General features: G+C 47.9%; 2 protein-coding genes across 3 annotated transcripts in view; one reads left to right on the plus strand and one right to left on the minus strand.

Annotated features, from left to right (window-relative positions):
- Window positions 1-4,318, plus strand: part of MCM10 (minichromosome maintenance 10 replication initiation factor) — a 43,460-nt gene extending 39,142 nt beyond the window's left edge. Inside the window, exon 21 of one of the 2 annotated variants that reach the window (XM_042991069.1) lies at window positions 4,131-4,318. The gene's annotated coding sequence lies outside the window, so the exon portion shown is untranslated. The remainder of the gene's footprint in view (window positions 1-4,130) is intronic. The other variant, XM_042991070.1, reaches the window with a different exon arrangement.
- A 693-nt stretch (window positions 4,319-5,011) lies between these two features.
- UCMA (upper zone of growth plate and cartilage matrix associated) lies at window positions 5,012-13,577 on the minus strand. The gene is made up of 5 exons (XM_042993730.1): window positions 13,479-13,577; window positions 13,100-13,165; window positions 12,915-13,010; window positions 9,218-9,316; window positions 5,012-5,223 (listed from the first exon to the last, which is right to left on the minus strand). The coding sequence occupies exons 1-5, from the start codon at window positions 13,534-13,536 to the stop codon at window positions 5,126-5,128; spliced, it is 417 nt and encodes a 138-aa protein (XP_042849664.1). The 5' UTR covers window positions 13,537-13,577; the 3' UTR covers window positions 5,012-5,125.
- Window positions 13,578-24,043: the final 10,466 nt, after the last annotated feature.

Consider the following 24,043-nt stretch of genomic DNA (forward strand, 5'->3'; position numbering starts at 1 on the left):
TTTGAAATCGCCAAGGCATAACTGGGCCCTTGTTAAGGATAGAGGTAAAACGAGGTAAGAGATTTCTGATTTCCGCCAGAGTGCTTTATCTAGAGCCAACATGCCCAGCATAACCTTTGACAAGGACAAGCTGTTTTGTTCTTTCAAACTGGCCCCTCACCCAGACCATTGTTGATTTTTCACCTTTGTATGAACTAAGTGTTCTTTTCTGCAGGCATGGGTGGCTGCGGGTCTGGCCGCGAGGCAGAGTCCATCAGCTGCCAGCCACCTGGTTGCTAGCTCTCACCAGAGGGCACATGTGTTATTACCAAGACGAGCCAAAATGTGGCTCCATTTTCCTGGCTAAGGTGGACCGCAGTGCTTTGCTTTTTCTCTGTTGCACAACTGGATGTGCAAGCACACACATCTTCCTCATTAACCCAGGGTTACCAACATAAAAGTTCAGAGACTGGATCTGACCAACAGACGGCAGTTTCATGTGGGTAAAGTGCAAGCTCTCCGGCACCCCTGGCCCCACAGCCGGCGGGCCTGCCTCGGGATCAGAGCTGGCGGTCAGCCAAGCTTGCGCTGCTTGTGCCCAGCTGTCAAGCCCAGCCAGCTGGTTGACCATCTCTTGCTTCACCTGGTGGCCCAGCTAAAGACAGGCAGGAACTGCTCCTCCATGAGAATGTATCCAGGTGTGGGATCAGGTACTAACGCGGAGCCCCTCCTGCTAGAGCAAGACTGGGGCAGGGGTGTCTCCGGCCAGCTCCGCCAAGGCTCCCGGAGTGCACACGGGCCCCACTGTGCCTCTCCTGCCCAGTAATCCAGAGCGGAACAGCTCTGACCTTTGTTCCACTAAGGCCGGCTGTTTCTCCAGTTTAGACCAGAGACGGGCGGGGGCGCCTGGCCGGCTCAGTCGGAAGAGCATGCGACTCTTGACCTTGGGGTCGTGAGTTTGAGCCCCACATTGGGTGTAGAGATTACTAGATCAGGGATGTGAGACGGCAGGCAGACAGCAAAACTCCATTCCTTTCTGTTGAGATTTATGTTTGGAAACTTTGAAATATCCCTTCTCAAATAATCTGTCTCCTTTGGTGATAAGTAAAAATAGTGATGAAATACTGAGGCGTCTGCAAAGTTTTTACTTTATACCAGTTTTTTCCAGTGCGATCACGTTCTCATTTAAAGCTGCTGGTACTTTCAGTGAAGGCTGCAGAGAAGAGCAGGCGTCTGAAGGAGAAAACGGGCTGAGGGCAGAGGGGCGGCTGGTGGAAATGTGTGTCTCCTGTAGACGGAGTGTGCACTAATAACCTGGGGAAGTGTGATGTGGACACTAGAGTGGAAGGTGACATTTGCAGTCTGAGGGGGCACATGGCTAGTGGATCATGAAAGAGTTCCCCCTTCCCGACCTTTCCGCCAGTATCCTCAGTTTGCTTGGTTTAAGAAACGTTGGCAAAAGTGTCCATCCAGTGATGGAAAGTACATAACCTCTTTGAAGAGAAATCTTATTTATCCAGTTTAACGTGTGTAAGTCACGACTTAGCATTTCGTTTCCAGAAATCTGCCTTAATAATAGAGGAATGGGTGAATAAAGTCTAGCATGTTCACTATGTGGAGAGGGAGCAAAGACACACACAAACAGCCCCCCCCCACCCCCGCCGTGGGGGCCATGTGATAGAAATATAAAATAGGGCTTATTGAAGGAAAACTGAGGCACACAGACAATCCCCTGAGTTGCCGTTACCTCACAGAAGTGAGCTGGGACCGGATGGAGCCTCACCAGCTCCACCACGAAGAGGCTTCCGGTAAAAGAATCCTGTTCCGTGATGCTTCTCCTTGCTTCTGGAAAGAAGCAAGGAACATGCCCGTGACAACATAATAATGAGCCGCTGGGTCAAGGCAAATACTCGGGTTAGAAAGAGGGAGCTTTCAGGGCTCAACTTCCGGTCTCAGCCAGTTCTGTGTGGCCAAGATCTGCTAAGTGTCTCATTTCTGCACTGGATGTGGGGTGAGCTGGGTTTGCGCAATCACGTGTTCTGTTGCCTTTTAAAGAATGAAGTACGTGTGTGAGAAGAGACAGAAAAAGTGGAAGGAGGGGTGCCTGGGTGGCTCAGTCAGTTAAGCGTCTTGATTTCGGCTCAGGTCATGATCTCACAGCTCCGGAGGTAGAGCCCCACTTCGGGCTCCTCAGTGACAGTGTGCTGAGCCTTCCTGGGATTCTCTCTCTGTCCCCTGTTCCTCCCAACTCATGCACACCTGTCCCTGTCTCTCTCTCTCTCTCTTTCTCTCTCTCTCTCTGTCTCAAATAAATTTTTTAAAAAATGGAAGGATGCACCCCAAACGACTGACAAGGCTTACCTTGAATTAGAGAGGCAAGAAGGCAAAACTCCTCCTGTGTACTGGATTTCTTTCTTTCTTAATATTTTATCTTTAAGTAATCTCTACACCCACTGAGGGGCTTGAACCCACAAGCCTGAGGTCAAGGGTCCCACGCTCTACCGACTGAGCCAGCCAGGTTCCCCATGTGTCATGGATATCTGTGCTGCTTGAATTTGCTACATTGAGCACCTATTGTAAATGAAATAATTTCCTAGTAGAAATGTCTTGTTTAAAAAAAAAAGAGAAAAGAAAAGATCCGGGGCGCCTGAGGGCAGGGGGTAGGGGGAGATTGGGTAAGAAGCAGCAAAAGTGTAAAGAACATTTTAAGTGGTGAAATGGCAGTTTTCAGTTGAACATTTTGTGCATGTTTTTCCAGTTCTGAGGAGTTTTCATTACCCTCCCGATTTCCTTTTGGAAGCATTCTAATTTGATCCCACAGACAGCAAAGGGGTGTGTTGGTAGCACAGCACACAAGCACACGCCTCGGCGATTTCCTAAAGAGCGTAATCCGATTATTCCGAAGGCTCAGCTGCCAGTCCTCAAGGCATGTTCATTCATCAGAAGCTCGTCACGCCGCTGAAAAATTGGGCACTGCTTGGGCTTTGGTTGTGCTGGGACTTGTGTCCCAAACCTGAGTCTCCAAAGGGTGAATCCCCACACTCCTGAGAAGAGAACAACTTCTCCATCCCACCTGCCCATGTAACAGCATTTAATGACAGGGTTTGCCCGGTGCCCTTCTTGGCTTCTGAAGGCCAGTTTCGCTCCTGCTTGGAGTTTTTGTAAGAAAACACAGGGCTGACGACTTTTTGTAAGAAAACACAGGGCTGACGAGGTGATTTGGAAAATGCCCAATTTCTTAATCACTAGATTTTATCAGTCTTTTAAAAGATTACTTAAAGGGGCGCGTGGCTGGCTAGGCCAGTTAAGCGTCCGACTTCGGCTCAGGTCATGATCTCACGGTTTGTGAGTTCGAGCCCCGCATCGGGCTCTGTGCTGACAGCTCAGAGCCTGGAGCCTGCTTCAGATTCTGTGTCTCCCTCTCTCTCTGCCCCTCTCCTGCTCACACTGTCTCTCTCTGTCTCAAAAATAAATAAATATTAAAAGATTACTTAAAAATACATGCATTCATTACAAAACTGTCCTGATCTCACCCCACCTCTGATGGAGTTTTGTACCACCGTTGAGCAGCTTTTCCTTAAACAAAGTCCCCCTGTGCTGCCCTGGGATCCTCAGAAGCAGGCTCGACTAGCTGGCCAGGGACCCACGTCTCTGGGGGAGCAGAGGGCTCAGGGGTGGGGACAGGTGTCCTTTGTATTTTCTAATCTACTGTGACTCCACTGCCTGCTTCTCTTGTTCTTGGTGGTTTTGTGTTCTTAGTGTGGGATTCCTGAAGGTGGTTGGAAGCAAGGATGAAGTGGGGTAGATGCTGAGTCCGGGGCAGGAAGCAGAGTGGTTGAGAGGAGAAGAAAGGGGCACTGGTAGGAGCTGAATTGTGTGCCTGGTGTCCTAACAAGAAGATAAAGCATGTGGCTCCTGATCTTAAGATTTAAAAAAAAAACAAAAAAAAACTTAAGGGGCCCCTGGGTGACTCAGTCAGTTAAGCATCCGACTCTTGATGTTGGCTCAGGTCATAATCTTGTGGTTTGGGGGTTCAGGCCCCACATCGGGCTCACTCTGACAGTGCGGAGCCTGCTTGGGATTCTCTCCTCCCCCTCCCCTGCCCTCGTGCTCGCTTGCTCTCAAAATAAATGGACTTTTTTTTTAAAAAGTTATATCGAGAAGAGAGACACAGAGACCCCATGACAACAGGTGCAGAGATTGGAGTGACACAGCCACAAGCCAGGGAGGCCCTGGAGCCGCCAGAAGCTGCAACAGGCAAGGCAGGATCCTCCCGTAAAGAGAGGGAGGGAACACGGCTCTGCAGACACCTTGAATTGGGACCTCTAGCCTCCAGACCTGTAAGAGAATAAATTGTTACTTTTTAAAGCCACCCAGTCTGTTGCGCGTTGTTATGGCAGCCCTGAAGTAACCTGGGCACAAGGCAGAAGAGTGAGGTGACCCCCGATGCTAAATTTCAGCTCCTTTATAGTTTTGGCCACAGCCGGTCTTGCTGTAACCCTGGCTTCTGATGGATGCAATTAGGAAACCACAGTTGAACCTTGAGTCTCTTCGGAGACACGAGGAAGCCCCTGGGCTCAGTAACCATCCCAGAGACGGGTCTAACCTAACCAGTTGTGTTGGCATCTCTCTTGCATTTGCGTGACTGCCGAGACAAGAAACTAGCGAGCAGCGCTCCTGGAGATCAGGCTTTCAAAAGCCCAAGTCAATGAGGGGGGACGTGTGTCACTCGGCTCCGTGTGAGGTTTTACAAGATGATACAGTGTTGACTCAGCAATTTTATTTCTAAGCCGTAAGCGAACACGTCATCTGTCGTCTTTATTGCGACCCTTCTCATTGTTCTACAGGACAGGAGTCTTAACTGTGGGAACAGTGGCTAAATAAGGGGACGTCACTGAAGGTTCGGTGCCAGGAGGCCCCGCAGGTGTTTGCTCACCTCAGAAAATCATCTGCAAAGAAGCAAAAGCCAGGGCATCTTAAAACATCAGAACAAAAGGCCTGTGTGTTTACCACGGCAGCCCCCCCGCCCAGGAGCCCCCCCAGTTGAGACCCTGTGAAGGGGCCTGCTGGTGTGGAGGCGTTGGTCAGACACCTGGGGTAGGTTTGTGAGTTTCAAGCTCCATCTTCCTGCTCTGTCAAAATGAGGTCAGATGTGGTGGCGGTTATAGAGATATGATGGATGCAGGCCGTCGTAATGCCACTGGCGCCATTGCTCAATAGCTTCCCGGCTTCTCTCTTCCTGTTCTGGGAAACAGAGGTGAGGTCGTCATGTTAGTACAGAGAGCACTCTGACCTCAGGAGAGCCACCAAGCTCTTGTCAGCCATCAATCCAAACTGCCTACCCTGTGGTGACCTGAACAAACTGTGCCTGGGTGCACTGGTGACAGAAGATCTGAAGTGAAAGACGTGAGGGAACAGTGAGTCCAAAAGCCTCACTGGTGGAGATGAGAGCCAAGCCCAGGCAGGTGAAAGAGCTGGAGGCCAGGAGAGCCGGTCAAAGGTCTATGTGTTGGTTCAGTGCCCCTTCCCGTACGTAATCACCAAGGGGGGGGACAGCCTTCACCAGAAATTGGCTCAAAGAAATAACAAGTAAGAAACAAAGTACAAAGATAACCCAGGAATAATGAAAAGAGATGATGGGCTTTATGGTCGAAAAAAATCATGGAAGGCAATGATTGTCAACTTCAAGCAATGGCATTATAAGGAATTTTTTCATCAGGCTTTAAAACTTCATGTGTTGTGTTTTTGTTTTTTTTTAATTTTGCTTTTTTAAGTTTATTTATCTTGAGAGAGAGATAGCAAACAGGAGTGCGGTAGAGTGGGAGACAGAATCCTAAGCAGGCTCCACACTGTCAGCACAGAGCCCGATGTGGGGCTCGAACTCACAAAACCGAAAGATCATGACCTGAGCTGAGATCAAGAGTCTGACACTTAACTGACCGAGGCACCCAGGTGCCCCCAACATTATGTTTTAAAAACCAACCAGAAAAGGGCATGGATGAAGCAAAGTGTAGGGAAATTTGATCATTGCTAATTCTGGGTGATGGTTACGTGGGGGTAACCAAGAAATATATATACTTTTCCATATGAATGAAATTTTTCAAAGTAAAAGGCTCTTGAGGGCGTGATTTTGACATAGAAGTTGTTTTTTTCTCCAGGTCGTGCCAAACTCTTCTCACCCCATTACACTTCGACAGAGGGAAGGCCTCCCTGGTAAAGACCCAAAGACCCAAACAATGTGACTTTTGTGCAGGGAACCACATGTGGCTGAGCATCTTCAGCCAAGTCAGCTGTCACACAGCCAACTCCAGATGGCCTGACCCAGGCTTCTGGCTTTGAAGGTGGAAGCAGATCTGTGCTGCCATGCAGACCTTAGAAGTAGGGGCTCAGCACACTGTTTACTCTGGCACTTTCAGAGGCAGAACTCAGAGGCATCTTTGCCTTGTAAAGATGGTGGTTTTGAGTAGAGGTGCAGCCAGGCACCACAACAGAATAGGTCCGGTGTCTTAGATGCGCTGATGGGCCTTGGAGATGGGGTTCTCAGCCTCTCAGGAAGGTCACTCTGGTCCAGAAATCACTCTCAGACCACCTGCCTAAACTTCCTCCTTTGAAAATCCAAGTCCTTTCCTTTACCCATAGTAGTTCCTCAGCATTTGCTTTTTTTTTTTTTTTAACGTTTATTTATTTTTGAGACAGAGAGAGACAGAGCATGAACGGGGGAGGGGCAGAGAGGGAGACACAGAATCCGAAGCAGGCTCCAGGCTCCAGGCTGTCAGCACAGAGCCCAACGCGGGGCTTGAACCCACGAACTGCGAGATCATGACCTGAGCCGAAGTCGGACGCCCAACCGACTGAGCTACCCAGACGCCCCCCTCAGCATTTGCTTTTAAGGGGTGGGAGGTAAACCTCAACTGGCAGTTATTCTGAGACAGGTGATGCTGTCACATCAAGATAGCCAACTGAAAAACTAAGGTCCTGACTGAGGAGAGTGTAGGGCTTGGAACGCGCCCCCCCCTCGGGGTAGAGGTCTTACCAGCCCGGCCCCCACGCAGGACTCGGTGCTCTGGGGCAGAAGCAAGGGAAGAGGAGGAAAACAGAAATGAGTTTCACTTCCTGCGACGCTCACCTGCTCACTCTCAGGCAGGCTGGGCCCGCTTCACCTCCTTGCCTCCTTCCTTTATCAAGCTCTGAGAAGACCTCTCCTGGGTTTGGGGGGTGGAGGTGCTCTCTTTTCTCTCCTCACTCCATCTGTCCACACGGGCCAATTCCTAGATCAAAGTGAGTCCTTGAGACTTCTCCACACATGATCCTCCTTCACTCATAAGAACGTTGCTTTGCTGGCAAAACACCTTGGTTCAAATCCCTGACTAGCTATGGCACCTTGGATATTTAGGGATCCTTTCTAAGCCTGAGTGTTTAAAAAACAAATTATTAAGGCCTGAGAGGCTGGTTGTCAGGGTTGGAGGGTTCAGAACAGTGCCCGACAGAGCAAGTGCTCCGCCAGTAATCACAGCTCCGTCACTACAGTCCCCACAGGCCTGAGGCCCCTGATCACTGTCTCCTCTGCCTTTAGTAGAGGACTTGTCATCCCGGAGTGCCTGGCCCCTCACCCTAATTCATTGTGAAAGGGAAAACAGTGAGTGTTCTCCACCCAGATGCGAGGGATTTGGACCTGAAACATTAAAAATGTACAAAATAAAGTGCTAAAAAAACAAAACAAAAAACTGAAGGAATTTTGCAGGCCATATGCTCATTTTTTAAATGCCTCTCCCAACTGTTCACCAAGGTAAACACATATCCAACAGAAATATTTCCCTCTGAGTCGAGACAGCCTGAACTTGGTCTTGACGTTACCAGGAAAGCTTGATTTGGCAGGATCCAAGCCCAATACCTCAGGGGCCACCTGCGAGGCAGTGGGCATGGCCTGCAGCCCTCAGGTACCTGTTGATTGTATCCTTTTCCTAAGAGATGCCATAAAAGGGCAAATCCACTAGAGCATACAAATCCACTAGAGCATACAAGCCAGGAGGACCACAACTTCAGAACTGAAATCACTGACTTTCTCTAGCAAAGGTCATCTAACCTCAGGCCTTGTGTCCAAGCTCAAGTGCATCAGGAGCATTTCCATCTTAATGATTGAGGAAAGACTCAAACCGACACACTCTGGCCAGCCAGTCAGGCCTATGAAATGTTCCTACACATTTTTGCTCTGGGTACCACTTGAGTATGCCGACACACTCTGGCCAGCCAGTCAGGCCTATTAAATGTTCCTACACATTTTGCTCCGGGTACCACTTGGGTATGCTTAATAGATGCAAAGTCAGATCCCACCCCATGGGAGACTGATTCAAAGACAGAACTTCCTTCTGCCCATGCCCATACCCAGCTGCCTCCATGGAGGACTTGATGAAATCAACATTTCCTGAGGGAGGTAGGAGTCCCATCTGCCCGAGGGCTAATGGAGGGAATAAAGTATGCCGATTGCCTGAGGCAAAGACCAAAGCCTAGAAAAGATATGAACAGCAACTGCATAGGACACAAGCAGAACACAAAATGTATGGTGTGTCCAACACGATGGGTGAGTTGCTTTCTGAGGTCAGGTTTCCTGGTTTGCTTACAGCCATCAAATAAAATGCTGATCAGAGTGAATAGGTAAATGAAGGGCTTGGTTTTCCAGAATGAGTGGTTCCTAGAGCTGTTGTATTGATGTGAATCCAAGGTACTTGAAAGGTATAACCCACGTGTACCCGAGCTAAGCCACTAGGTGTAGCCGCTAAGAGAACACAGTGATTCCCACGTAAGAGTAGAAAATAGAATCAGCTGAACATTCCCTGAGCCAGTGGAAACCTACGTGTTGTATCCTCTCCTCGCCTTCTCAAGGTCTACAGCCACGTGTGTGCCTTTCTTCCTTCAAGACTCCCAAAGATGTGAACCGAAAGAGCCTCTCTTCCCTCCCTCCTCTAATTAAAATTTAGGGATGGGGCGCCTACGTGGCTCAGTCAGTTAAGCATCCGACTCTTGCATTCGGCTCACAGTTCTTGAGATTAAGCCCTGGGTCGAGCTCTGTGCTGAAGGCACAGAGCCTGCTTGGGATTCTCCCTCTCTGCCCCTCCCCTGCCTGTGCACTCTCTCTCAAAATAAAATAAATTAACATTTAAATTGAGGGAGACATGGAGGCAACTTTTGATTTTCCCACAAAGGCCCACTTCCCCAACGACCCTGGCTGAAGAGCTCTTACCATCATTTTGCTCCTCCACGAAGTTCTCAAACTCGTTCCTTTGTTCCTCGTAGTACTCTCTCCGCAGCTCATTGGCCCGCAGCTTCTGCCTGTTCTCTGCTGGGAAAGGGCAAGAGGCGAGAGTTGCCTCCAAGAATGGGGGCAGCCGCACGCATTTAGGGGAACACTAATTGTTTTGCCTGAGAAACTTAACCTGGTTGGGAGGGGTTGTTTGAGAGGGAGAAGGATGGCGGTTTCGCTAAGACGGTTGACTCCTGGCGCAAACTTTAAAACTTGAGGGGCCCAGGAACTCACCCTCTCCAACCATGCCATTCTGCAAGTGAGAAAAGCAATCACTCATAAAATTAATGTTGCATCCAAGTGTCCTGGGCCAGTTAGAAACTAGGAATCCTGTGATCAAAAATCAGGAGGGAGTCGTCAACTTAAAGTCAATTTCGCATCCATACCTTCAAATCCACTCAACATCTTTGAGCACCTGTCACGGCCAAAATGTGTGTTAGGCACTGAGATTAAAAAGGCAAGTAAAAAAGGTTGTGTCCCTCGACTTTAGGGGCCAGTAGTTCAGATAAGGAGAAAGAAATAACAATAAGTGATGCCCAAGGTCACCTGGGTAGCTCAGTCCATTCAGTGTTCGACTACAGCTCAGGTCATCATCTCACGGTTCGTGAGTTTGAGCCCCACATCAGGTTCTGCACTGACAGGTGGAGCCTGCTTGGGATTCTGTGTCCCTCTCTCTGTCCTTTCCCTGCTCACGCTCTGTGTCTGTCTCAAAAAATGAATAAAACACTTAAAAAAAATCTTTTTTTAAGTCATGCCTAGTGGTTGCTGTGATAGAAGCGTACACAGGGCACAATCATGGCATGAGTTAGGGAAATCTTAGATGATCCTTGCTATCCATTTCCTTAGGCAATTCCCTCCCTTTGTGTGGGTTGGCCTTAATGACTCTTCTACCGAACTGGAGGTGGCATACCATGATGGAATGTGGCTTCCTTCTTGGGCTTCTCTTGCTCTGCTGGAAGCCAGAGAACTCTTAGCTCTACATGATAAAATTGGAGGTCCACTTCTATGCGGCTGCTACACCAGTAGCCCCTTGAGCCCCGGTGGGAATCCCCACCTGAACTAGCACATCACACCTCACCACACTTCACACTTGAAAGTAGCCTGAAAAAACCATTCAAGATTATAGATTTTTAGGTGTAAAATAGTTTCCAGGTTCATCCACTTCTACCCTTAAATCTTGACTGCTTTGGTGTGAGGACTCTGGTTGTCTGGAGGAAGTTATCGAGAGCTCTCTTAGTATCAAGATACTTCTTTTAACTGGGCTTCAACTTGGGGTGCCTGGGGGCTCTGTCAGTTAAGCGTCTGACTTCGGCTCAGGTCATGATTTCGCGGTCCGGGAGTCCGAGCCCCACGTTGGGCTCTGTGCTGACAGCTCAGAACCTGGAGCCTGCTTCGGATTCTGTGTCTCCCTCTGTCTCTGTCCCTCCCCTGCTCACACTCTGTGCTTCTCTCTCAAAAATAAACATTAAAAAAAAATTTAACTGGGCTTCATCTGGACAAATCCACAACATCAGGAAGGCCGTGTCTGGTGCAGGAAGCACTGGACCCTGAAGGACACCTCACACCCCTCTGGCACGATCACATCAAAGAGGGGGGACTAACATGCTGTAGTTATTTATAATATATTACATTATATTATATTATTATTGTTGAACTCATATTAAAAATCCCGTTAACTATGACTTGGTCTCCATGCAGATTTCCTTGGGTACATCCCATGTTTTCCCCGCACTTGTGCCTTTATCCACATAATTGTGGGACTCTTGAGCCTGGTGGAAGGAATTTCCTTTCCCAAGCCTCCCCCGACCCTTGCCCAACATTCATACAATTCTTAGGAGGGAATTGAGGCTCACAGAGGTACAGTGACCTAATCGAAGTCATACAGTTGGGGTACAGCTTGGGACAAGCCAGAGCCCCAGGTACCCACACTCCACCCCTTGGCCCAGAACATACCTGTCATGGCACCGTCTTCCTTTTGACCCACCTTGAGCCCCAGTGTGCTCCAGGTACCAGAAAGCCACTGAGGATGGGAAGGAAGGGGTTTGGAGTCTAGGAAGCAAGGCCTTAAGGAGACATCACCAATCCTAAAGAAGCATTTGCCATTCCTATGTACTTCAAAAAAGAAATCGTCTTCCCACATTGCCTTTTTGGAGCCGCCACAGATGAGACCTCTGACTCAGCAATGCCCAACAACATTTGAGACAAAGTGCCACGTCGACACCGCATCCGGTGCACTGTGGGTGTCCCTTCTTAGGAAGGGATTAGTTCCTCCTCGTGCTAAAAGAATCCTGCGTCTTTCCCCAGAAGCTTCACGATGTCAGATGCCTTTTTCCTGGTTCCGAATTCCAGTCCATCAGTGTCACATGCCTTTTACCCACCCTGAGACATGTTCGGGCTCTCCCGTGCACGGAGTCGGCCAGGTGACAGCAGGTGAGCTCAGGTGCACCTTGCGTGTTCAGCCTGTCCTGGATGCCCCACGACCGATGCACAGAGCTTCTGTTTGGGGTGAGGGGCCTCTGACTTCCCATGCCCTTTGTGGTTCTGAACCAGCTGATGAGGATGGAAACTATTCTCCTGTCCTGAATTCACTCCTGCTCCCTGCTAAAAATTTGCCAGGACGTTGCTTCTCCGATTTCCATCAAGAACTGCCCGGGCTCCATCCATCACAGCCCTTTCAGTGTTTCTTGACATTTGTTAACTTCTAAATCTCAAGTTGTGGGAGGCCTGGAGGTTTTCCCAGTGTGGCTAATATTTACTCAGTTGTCGGTGGGGGGTGGGGGGGGGTGGGGGGGGAGGAATTTCATCTCCAAGCATTTTCATTATTTGAAAACAGTCCTGTTATTTATACTGAGCAAGTTACCTTGCTGAGTGTGCCGAGGGAAACAAAGAGTTTATTCAGACACACAAGTAATGATCAAGCCATAGACTTGGAGACAGAGCTCAGAGTCCTTGGAAGAATCTAGTTCAAGGGCAGGAAACTCAAATGCCTTCAAGGGTCAGCAGGTCATGGAAATGAGGGTCCCTGCCAGGCAGGGGACACCAGGACCTACTTCAGACTGAGGAGACACATTCCAAGCTCAAAAGCCTTCCAAATGTATTAGATACAAAATTTAAAAAAAAACAAAACACTGCCAGCTGAGTACCACAATTTCAGGGGCTTATAAATAAGGAAACATAGGCCCAGAGGGGAGGAAGTGGCCAAGGCCACTTAGCACAGCTGTCACCAGACCCAGAGTCCCAGCCCCTATTCCCAGGTGCCCTCTCCTTGCAATGCTGTTGCTCTCGCATGCGAGGCACTGTTCCATAGGCCAAAAAGCACACACTGAGATGCCATGTTTCCTCTTGACTAGAACTTATTTCTCCTTAACGTTTTAAACTTCTCCAAAATTGGGATGCATCTCAGCTCTATTAAGTGCATTTGATGTGCCACTGTCCTTTCTGTTCCCTACCCTGACGGTGTAGTTGAAGACGTGACCTGCCATCGAGGACGTGTAATTTCTAATTCAGAGCTGCTGTCACTTTGATACCCAATGGCCCAGTTTGAGCCCTCCTGGGTCCCTTGCTGCCCCACAGCCCAGCCCACTGGGACAGAAGGAACGGGAGGGGGGAGCATAAGGCAGGCCTCCAGCATCCTTACCGTTGACCTCATCTTGGGATTTTGGGGACCGCTTGCCGCGCCTCTTGAGGAAATTTGAAGCATCTGATTCCTGCATGAAGATCTTCTGTTCTACATCTGAAACTCGAGAGAGGCCGGTCACGAGCGGCATGGGCTCACCAGGGCACCTCAGTAGCCCTGCACCCCGGGGTGGCCCTTGCACTCACCTTCCCGAACGTCTTGTCCTGCCTCCTGCTGGGTGCCCACCGCTGCACCAGCGCCCTCCTGCAGCGCTGTGGGAGAGCACAGCATGAGGGCTGCAGCACCCCAAGGGGAACCTTCACCCTGAGCTGGGCTGGGACAGTTCTTCCTAGGCACTGTGTCTTGCCCAGCCCCAGGGTGGGGTCCCAGGTCCCTCACATACCAGCCATAGAGCAGTCTCCCCAGGAAACCAGCAGGCAAGCTGTTTTCTCTGCGTTCTATTGTTATACACACACACACACACACCAGACACAGTCATCTGCACAGTAAGCACCCCCTTTCCACCTGGGCCACCCGAGCAGCCTCACCTAACACCAGCGCAACCTGGAGCCTCCCCATACTCACTAGTGAGGAGCACAGCAGCTGAGAGACAGCAGGCGAGAAGCAGCTGTCTCCAGGCCATCTTTGGATGGGCTGAGGCTCCGTTTGGGAACCACAAGGCAGACGGAGAGGGTTCTGCAGACCCTGAAGCCAGCCGCCAGGTCCTCACTTCTGTGCCAGGCATGCCAGGGGGGAGGGAGGCAGGAGACCCGGATGCCCATGGTGGGGAGTGGGAGGGGTCTCAGCCGCAGCTTCCATTGGCTGCCCCTCCTGGAGCACTGGAGATGTTTTTGGCGTCCTGCAAACCTCCACTGAAGCAGAGCCTGTCGTCAGGGCCCTGGCCGAGACAGTTTTGAAGAGGCCTTTCCAAGATCCGCACCCAAGGAGTTGCTGTTGGAATACCCAGTCCCAGACTCAGGATTTCAAAGAGCTCCTGGCATCTGCTCCAGTGTAGGTGGGGACTCTAGTCCTGGAGGCTAAGGCCTGCAGACGGGGTGGGAAGAGGGCCTCAGTGAGAGACTTTGAGGTATTAGGCCAGGAGGGACCAGAAAGCCTGGAAGAGCCCCTCGGGCAACCCTCATGTGGATACATGGGCTGTTAGAACTGTAACCAGAGTACCCCTCACCTCGACGAGTCACCCAGCTGATGATGTTCCCTGTCAAGCAAAACACAGACCCCTGCTCCGGGGGTCCCAGCACCCTTCCAAGACTTAGAGGAAGAGAGGCAGTGAGCCTTTCACTGCAGAGGGAGAGCAGTGCACAGTGTGTGAAAAGCTCACAGCTGAGCATGGGTGTCTAGAAGGAGACAAAGGCACACCCCATGTGGGGGAGGAAGTGAGTTCCTAGAAGTGGGAATGCTACCCAATCAGAGCTCTGTGGGGCCATCGGAACGCAGTCTCTCTGGAGATGTGTTCTTCATGCTCTCGTCGATTATGAGCCAGCCTCGACTCTTACTAGCTGGAGAGTTGCGCTTTGGTCATTGTTGAGAGTTCTTAATGACAACCATCGCTAGGCCTAGAGCACAGCCCACATGTACCCGAAGGTGTGGGGAGAGTGAGGGCACCTGTGGGAGGCCTGTCCCCCAGTTGTCTCACCAGTGAACTTCTTGGCCATGCCTGAGATGGCAAGGCTAAGTGAGGCCCTTTTGAGGAAATGCAGACAATTCAGTAATACCAGAGCCCAGGAGCATGTGGAGGGGCTGGAGGTAGGAAGGGCCAAGGTCACAGGAAGGAGTCTCCATCTTTGTGAGACACCCTAGTGTGTGGGCTGTAAGCACAGACCTGACCAGGCTCCCTGGATTCAACCCCAGCTTCCCACTTGGCCATCTGCATGGCCTTGGGCAAGTCATTTGACCTCTCCGTGTCTAATCCCCTCCTCTGCCACGTAGACTAACCTGAGGATTGGAGTTAGTGCATCCAAAGTCCTTAGAATGGTGCCTGGCATGCGTGGATCACCGGATATGTGTTTGCTGTCAGGACAGTCCTGAACCATTGAATGATACTGAGCAAAGTGACAGGAGGGATTTTTTTTTTTTTTTTTTTTTTTTTTTTTTTTTTTTTTTTTTTTTAGGAACACTACCCTCCCAGTGATGTGGACGGTGGGAGGGATTAGGTTAAAGAGCTGGGACTTAGAGAAGGCTTCTGCAGTAGTCCAGGTGGGAGATGGTGTCAGCAAAAGGTGGGGGGTGGGCAGGAATGGAGAAGACAGAGCACTTCAAAGACTGAAGAAAGAATCAGTAGTGGGGCACCTGGGTGGCTCAGTCAGTTGAGCATCTGACTCTTGATTTTGGCTCAGGTCATGATCCCAGGGTCTGTGCTGGGTGTGGAACCTACTTGAGACTCTCCCTCTGCCCCTCCCCAACTCACATACATGTGCTCTCTCTCTCTCTTTCTCCTTCTCTCTCTCTAAATAAATAAACTTTAAAAAAAAATCAGTAGGACTCAGCTAATTAGCTAAGGGTAATGAGAGGCTGGGAGGTGTGGATTTAGATGGCTCCCACGTTTCCAGTTTGAGAAGCTGGGGGGATGGTTGGCGAGACCATTTAATGAGGTGGAGAACATGGAGAAAGGGCGTATCATTGGACAAATCAAGTATCCAACACTTATGGGATTCAAACCAGGTCTAATGTCAAATCCAGTGCTCTTCTCATTTTCCCACAACAATAATTTTGTGAATATACTAAGCCACAGTCAATTTTAGGACACTTTCATCACCATACCCATTAGCAGTCACTCCCCATTTTCTCCAACCCCCAAAGCCCTAAGCAACCACTAATCTGCTTTCTGCCTCTATGGATTTCCCTGTTCTGGGCATTCCATCTAAATGGAATCATACAATGTATGGCCCATTATGACTGGTTTCTTTCACTTTAGATACTGTGTTCAAGGTTCATTTATGGTCTAGCACACATCAGTACTCCCATTTCTCCCTCATGCGGAATAATATTCTGTTGTACAGATATGCCATATTTTATTTATCCATTCATCACTAAATGGGCATTTGGGTTGTTTCTTCCTTTTGAATATCATAACTAAGGCTGATGTGGGGTGCCTGGGTGCCTCAGTCGATTAAGTGTGCAACTCTTGATTTTGGCTCAGGTCATGATCTCACAGTTTCATGGGTTCAAGCCCCACGTGGACTCTGCCCTGCAGGACCTACTTGAGATTCTCCCTCTCTCTGCCTCTCCCCCCCCTCACACTCTATCTCTCTCAAAAAAGTAAACTTAAAAATGTTTTTTTTAATTATTATTAAGTAATGCTATTATGAACACCCTTGTGCTGCATGGTTTTGTGTGGACATCCGTTTTTATTTCCATTGGGTAGATACCTTGGAGCAGAATTAGTTCAAATGGAACCTTCATATTTAACCTTTGAGGAAATCTCACATTATATTTTACATGTTCATTTACTCATCTTTCTCCTCTAGTGCTATGAGGTCTCTTTGATGAAGAGAAGTTTCTATCTTGTTCTGCTAAAATGATGCCCAGCACAGATGTACTTCATCGGTGTTTACTGAATTAATTAATGAAAATACTCCCGGGTGAGGGCAGTAAAAGGAAACATTTATAAGTTTATTTCAGTGGACGATTTATAAGAAGGTACACACACGGACCCGAAATTTACAGGTTAATGTATCCTTGGGTTCAGGATTGTTCTCAAGGTTAGCAGGAACAAATTTTGTGGTGCATTCATGGATTGATTAAAGTGCAAACAAGATGGCTTTAACATTTGCCTCAGTTTGACTGAAGTTTAGACAGGTTTCTTCTTGATGATAGGCTCCCTTTTCTAGAGCATTTACTTTAGAAAACTTGAAACTCTAAATTCTTTCTCTGCCCCTTTGATGTAATGCAGATCTTCTCCCAGTCTCTTGCTGGTCTTATAATCCAGGAATGTCTTTCTCAGGGACCTGGGAGACATCTTTTTGGAATGAAGACACCAGGGCACCTGGGTGGCTCAGTCAGGCATCTGACTCTTGGTTTCAGCTCAGGTCATGATCTCAATCATGAGGTCCAGCCCTGCATCAGGCTCTGTGCTAGGCACGGAGCCTGTTTTAGATTCTCTCTCTCCCCCTCTCATTCTCCCTCTCACTCTCTCTCAAAAAAAAAAAAAAAAAAGAAAAGAAAAGAAAAAAAGAAAGGAAAACCTCAAAGGAGATATCACCCCATCCCCCAATCCCTGTGGGAGCATAGACACTTGGCTGTGATGGGCACCCTGCTCCAACTGTGAAGGGCAATTAAAAACTGCAGGTGACCACAATCCCTATCAAAACCACACCAGCATTCTTCACAGAACTAGAACAAAAAATCCTAAAATTTGTATGGAACCAGAGAAGACCCTGAATAGCCAAAGCAATCTTGAAAAAGAAAACCAAAGCAGGAGGCATCACAATCCCAGACTTCAAGCTATATTACAAAGCTGTAATCATCAAGACAGTATGGTACTGGCATAAAAACAGACACCCAGATCAATGGAACAGAATAGAGAACCCAAAACTGGACCCACAAACGTATGGCCAACTAATCTTGGACAAAGTAGGAAAAAATATCCAATGGAATAAAGACAGTCTCTTCAGCAAATGGAGCTGGGGAAACTGGACAGCGACAGGCAGAAGAATGAACCTGGAACACTTTCTTACACCATACACAAAAATAAACTCAAAGTGGATCACAGACCTAAACGTAAGACAGGAAGCCATCAGGGGCGCCTGGGTGGCTCAGTCGGTTGGGCGGCCGACTTCGGCTCAGGTCATGATCTTGTGGTCCGTGAATTCGAGCCCCGCGTCGTGCTCTGTGCTGACCCGCTCAGAGCCTGGAGCCTGTTTCGGATTCTGTGTCTCCCTCTCTCTCTGACCCTCCCCCGTTCATGCTCTGTCTCTCTCTGTCTCAAAAATAAATAAACGTTAAAAAAAAAAAAAAATTAAAAAAAAAAAAAAGACAGGAAGCCATCAAAATCCTCGAGGAGAAAGCAGGCAAAAACCTCTTTGACCTTGGCTGCAGCAACTTCTTACTCAACATGTCTCCAGAGGCAAGGGAAACAGAAGCAAAAATTAACTATTGGGACCTCATCAAAATAAAACCTTCTGCACAGCGAAGGAGACAATCAGCAAAACTAAAAGGCAACCGACAGAATGGGAGAAGATATTTGCAAATGACATATCAGATAAAGGGTTAGTATCCAAAAGCTATAAAGAACTTCTCAAACTCAACACCCAGAAAACAAATAATCCAGTGAAGAAGTGGGCAAAAGACATGAATAGACACTTCTCCAAGGAAGACATCCAGATGGCCAACCGACACATGAAGAAATGCTCAACATCACTCATCATTAGGGAAATACAAATCGAAACCACAATGAGATAGCACCTTCGACCTGTCAGAATGGCTAGCATTAACAATTCAGGCAACAACAGATGTTGGCGAGGGTGCAGAGAAAGAGGATCTCTTTTGCACTGCCGGTAGGAATGCAAACTGGTGCAGCCACTCTGGAAAACAGTATGGAGGTTCCTCAAAAAGCTAAAAATAGAACTACCCTATGATCCAGCAATTGTACTACTAGGTATTTATCCACGGGATACAGGTGTGCTGTTTCGAAGGGGCACATGCACCCCCATGTTTATAGCAGTACTATCAACAATAGTCAAAGTATGGAAAGAGCGCAAATGTCCATCGATGGATGAGTGGATAAAGAAGATGTGGTGTTATACATACATACAGTGGAGTATTCCTCAGCAATCAAAAAGAATGAAATCTTGCCATTTGCAACTACGCGAATGAAACTAGAAGGTATTATGCTAAGCGAAATTAGTCAGAGGAAGACAAATATCATATGACTTCACTCATATGAGGACTTTAAGATACAAAACAGATGAAAGGGAAGGGAAGCAAAAATAATATAAAAACAGGGAGGGAGACAAAACATAAGAGACTTAAATATAGAGAAAAAACAGGGGTGCTGGAAGGATTGTGAGGGAAAGATGGGTAAATGGGTAAGAGGCATTAAGGAATCTGTTCCTGAAATCATTGTTGTACTATATGCTAATTTGGATGTAAATTTAAAAATAAATTAATAGAAAAAAATAACTGCAGGTGACCTGAGATTCCCCCTACCCCAGCTCTCAAAAATTCTCATATTCCTGTTTCAGTGGAGTTGACCTTTGTGCCATTCCTCTGGTGTAGTATTTCTGGAAAAGTCTTCTTTGCCTGTTAACTTTGCTTTTGCAGTTTTAACTTGGACCGGGTCATTGATTCAACCTATCACCTGATCCACCAGGATCAAGTGGAAATGGCCCTTGAGAAGAGTGTGTCCAGACAAATAAAGTTATTAGATGCTATGACCCATGGCAAGCGTTTTTCCAGAATAAATATTTGAAAGTACATTTTCTTTACCTGACATCAAGAATACATTATGTTCTTTCGTGTTTTTGCATTCTCAATGGACTAATTATGTTCCTGAGCCCGCTCTCCCTGCACATTTGGTAGGGTGAGTGAAGGATTATCTCAAAAGGGGGACTCATGACCCTGGGAACCAGAAGCTCCCTGGAACTCAACTTCCTCAGGAGCCCCCACAGCAGGTCTAGGTGAGCACTTTCCCTGCCACCTCCTCAGGTCTCAGGAGCAGTGAGAAGCAAACCCATTAGATGCGAAGGTGTGTTTTTTTTTGTTGGGCAAGAGAGTGATAGCTTGCAAACTCAAAGTTTCAACTCATCTGATGTCCCTCTGGAGTCAACTGTGTCGACACAGGAGAGTGTGGAGAATGAGGGCTTCGTGAGTCAGGACATTTCTAAGACCTCTCTGGTTTATTTTCCCGTAAAAGCCATTCATTTTTCTAAGCACCTCGCCAGGGTGTTGTGGGGCTGTTTACAGCTTATTCTCTCACATGCTGCAGAGAAGTATTATCAGTCCCTATGAAAATGGTCCTTACAGGTCTCCCTGTAGAATTAAGTCTGACAGGGGATGTCTCCATTCAGAAAAAAGGCATGAGACATTCTAGAGCTGTGTAGAGAACTGCCATGAGATCACCCTATCTGGGTTGCTGTTCAGTAGACAAGCACTGTAATGGCTCCAAAATCACTAAAATAGTAAAATACTTTCTTATTAGTGGATAAATAGACACTTTCTTGAGCCATCTTCCCAATGCCCTCTACTGCCCCAGTGCCCCAGGCTCTGCCCCAGAACCCCACTTTCTGCAATCCATTCCCTAAAGGGGTGATGCTTGGGCGCCTGGGTGGCTCTGTCATTAAGCATCTGACTTCAGCTCAGGTCATGATCTCACGTTTGGAGTTTGAGTCCCACATGGGGTGAACTCAAGCCCCACTTCCAGTGAGCTCGAGCCCTGCTTCGGGTGAACATGAGCCCCACTTCAGGTAAAATATGAGCCTGGCTTCAGGTGAGTCTCAGTCTCTCTCTCTCTCTCTCTCTCTCTCTCTCTCTCTCTCTCTCTCTCCCTCCCGCTCCTGGGATTCTCTCTCTCTGTCTGCCCCTCACTCACTTGCTCCCTCTCTCTCTCTCCCTCTTAAATAGGTAGGTAGGTAGGTAGGTAGGTAGGTAGGTAGGTAGGTAGATAGATAGATAAATAGATAGATAGATAGATAGATAGATAGATAGATAGATAGATAGATAGATAGATAGATATGTAGGTGATGCTTGGCCCAGCAGGGAACCTCCAGAACCCTGCTATGCTCCCACAGGTAGCCTGATTGATCCAGTGCCTGTCCTTTGCCAGCCAAACGTATTTCATATCACTCTGAATTAGGGGCTTTCTGATAACTCACTGTTCCTATGAACTTACCTTATATGTTGTCCACCTCTCCTTACCGCCTCTGTTCTGTTTTCTCTATGTAGTACCACCCCCAACCACTGTCAGAAATCCTGTGTCTACTGCAAAGCCCATGTATAAGGAGGTTTATAGTATCTTTATTTATAAGAGTACAAAAATGGATTTCAACCTAAATGAAAAAGTGGAGCACATGTTACAGTATATGTGTGAGAAAGGGTATGTATATTGGAAATATATTCAAAGCCTTGGAAACATGGTATCATAATAGGTGTTGACAAGGGGAAGCCATAACAGTGTAGGTATCCAACTACAACAGGTTCTCCTGGTTTGCTGATTCTTCTAGAATACGGTTGGGTAAAGTAAGTTACTGGAGTTAAGGGAAGGGTGAGTTGACCCCATTTTTCTGGGAGAAGGTCACCTTGAATGAATAGGTAGATCTTCACTGTTCTGAAAATGAATCACTTTGGCTGGTCTAGGAAAAGTGTGTGAAAAGATCTTTCTTTTCAGAAGTGCTCCAAATGACAAAAAGTAGCCTCACTCTTAGGGCGCCCTGGTAGCTCAGTCAGTTAAGCATCTGACTTTTGATGTTGGCTCTGGTCAGGTCTCATGGTTCATGAGTTCGAGACCCACATTGGGCTTTCAGCTGACATCGTGGAACCTGCTTGGGATTCGCTCCCCTCCACCCCCTGGTGTCTCTGTCTGCCCTTCCCCTGCTCCCTCCCTGTCTCTCTCTAAATAAATAAATAAATAAATAAATAAATAAATAAATAAACTTAAAAAAATTAGCCTCACACTTTGTGGGTGAGAATGGGAAGAAAGACTTCAGAAGGAAGAGGGAGAGGTGGAGAGGTGTTTCAGGTCTGTAGGGGGGAGCCTTGGGCAAGTCCTGACTGCATTCCTTGGGCTTCTCGTCCATGGATCCAGAAAGAGCTGGTCACTAAGATTGCTGAGATTCATTATACCTTGGGCTTAAGACCTAGACTGAGCTAGACTGCCTCCTGCCCCTTGTCTCTCCCCCAAAGATATGAAGTGAAGGAACTTTGCTTTACTAGAGCAGAGCACTCAGCCACCAACACATAGCCTCCAACATGGCAGCCTGTGCCCCCATCTCTAGGGCCCTGAGCCTTCTGACTGAGGCTCACTTGTTCTTCCCTTCCCCAGCAGCCTCTTGCACCTTCACCTAAAAGACTGGAACACTGGGGCGCCTGGGTGGCGCAGTCGGTTGAGCGTCCGACTTCAGCCAGGTCACGATCTCGCGGTCCGTGAGTTCGAGCCCCGCGTCAGGCTCTGGGCTGATGGCTCGGAGCCTGGAGCCTGTTTCCGATTCTGTGTCTCCCTCTCTCTCTGCCCCTCCCCCGTTCATGCTCTGTCTCTCTCTGTCCCAAAAATAAATAAAAAACGTTGGGAAAAAAAAAATTAAAAAAAAAAAAAAAAAGACTGGAACACTGCCCATATCCTGCGCTGCCCCGGGCTTGGGGAGTGGCACTGTGGCGTCCGTGGCTATGGGTGTATCACAGCCCAGATCTTCACTGCTCAGAAGCTGACCCATCAGTAATTTAAAGAGCATCCTGGTCACAGCAGCTCGAAGCCCCTCTCCTGAAAATGACACCTGAGGGGAAGAAGCCCACCTCTAAGGATTTACTGCTCTAGGAGATGATGACAGCTTAGCAATTGCAGCTACTTTAGGGACCAAAGACTTGACCCAGCTGGCAAGACTTGGGTGCATCTCACCAACCCAGGTTCTAGCACAAACCCAGCCTCACCAGGCCACTGTCCCAAGACCAAACTCCCAAGATGCAGCCAAAGCACTTTGTATTGCTCCCCTCAAGATCCTCAACGTTCAGCAGGACATAGACTGAATTTTTGGACTCCACTGTTGCCATCAGTTGGGGGGACTCAGATGTTCTCACTCTTGAGATGGATGGAGGCACATTCACTTTACTCTGAAGGGTCTAGAGGTGTGGACCTCATATTTGAGTGCACAGTCAGATCTCCCCGGTGCTGTAAAAATACACAGTGCCTGGGCCTCAACGTGTGTGTGTGTGTGTGTGTGTGTGTGTAATCAGTAAGTACTGGTTAAAATTCCCTGAATCCTTTTATTTTTTTCCCAGCTTTATGAGATACGATTGACAAATGGAAGTTGTATATATTTAAACTGTACATGGGGCACCTGGGTGGCTCAGTCGGTTAAGCATCCGACTTCAGCTCAGGTCATGATCTCATGGCTTGTGAGTTTGAGCCCGTGTCAGGCTCTGTGCTGACAGCTCAGAGCCTGGAGCCTGCTTCCGATTCTGTGTCTCCCTCTCTCTCTGCTCCTCCCCTGCTCACACGCTGTCTCTCTCTCAAAAATAAATAAAGATAAAATATTTTAAATAAATAAATAAAATAAACTGTACAACATATGTAAACTGTATACATTGTGAAATCATCATCATAATCAAACTAACATAACTATCACCCCAGCCTCTAAGGTTCTTGTTCAGTTTATTTGGGGTCGAGCACCAGTATTTTTTACAAACACTTCAGGTGGTTATAACGAACAGCTAAGGCTGAGAACTGCTCGTACAGGATATATATGCTCATTATGCATGCGTACAGATGCACATGTATATATGTACCCATATTCACAGACTCCTGCAATTTTTTATTAAAAAAAAATATGCATTGAAAAAAACTTGGAGTGATCTTAATTTTCTTCCTTTAGTTTTTTGGGGTTTCTTTTTCAAGTTTTATACAGTGATCATGCAGTAATTTATAATCACAAGGAGAGAAGCCAGAAGTGCTATTTTTTAAGTAACTTTACTGATCTTTCTAGACCCAGCTCAGCTGTCTATATGAGCGGCTTCAACACCCGCCTGTCGTCGCTCCCCTGAATTCCTCCCAGCCTGTGACCAGCCCATCATCTAGCACTTCACAGAGACTACAGACACTTCCTCTTTGTTCCATGCTGGTATCGTGGCTCTCCAGCCAAGAAGTGCCTGGAGGGCAGGGTCTGGCATATCTGTGCAGGGACAGGGGTATTATTGATAACCTGGGCCTGGAGTTGTTCAATTCTCTGAACAAAGACTCTCTCTCTCTCTCTCTCTCTCTCTCTCTCTCTCTCTCTCTTTCTCTCTCTCTCTCTCTGGATATGAAACACAGAGCAGCTTTCTGGTCTCAGCATGGGCTATCTAGGAAAACGGATGGGAAAGGATACATTGGCAAGGCCCATGGAAGAACATACAAGTGAGGTCTGTGGGATAAGAAGCATGAGCCAAGCTGCTCAGGGTCCCTGTCTGTCCAGGAATCTGGTGAATGTATGGCTTATATTCTGAGT

Source organism: Panthera tigris, chromosome B4, assembly GCF_018350195.1.
Source record: "Panthera tigris isolate Pti1 chromosome B4, P.tigris_Pti1_mat1.1, whole genome shotgun sequence".
Lineage (NCBI taxonomy): Eukaryota > Metazoa > Chordata > Mammalia > Carnivora > Felidae > Panthera > Panthera tigris.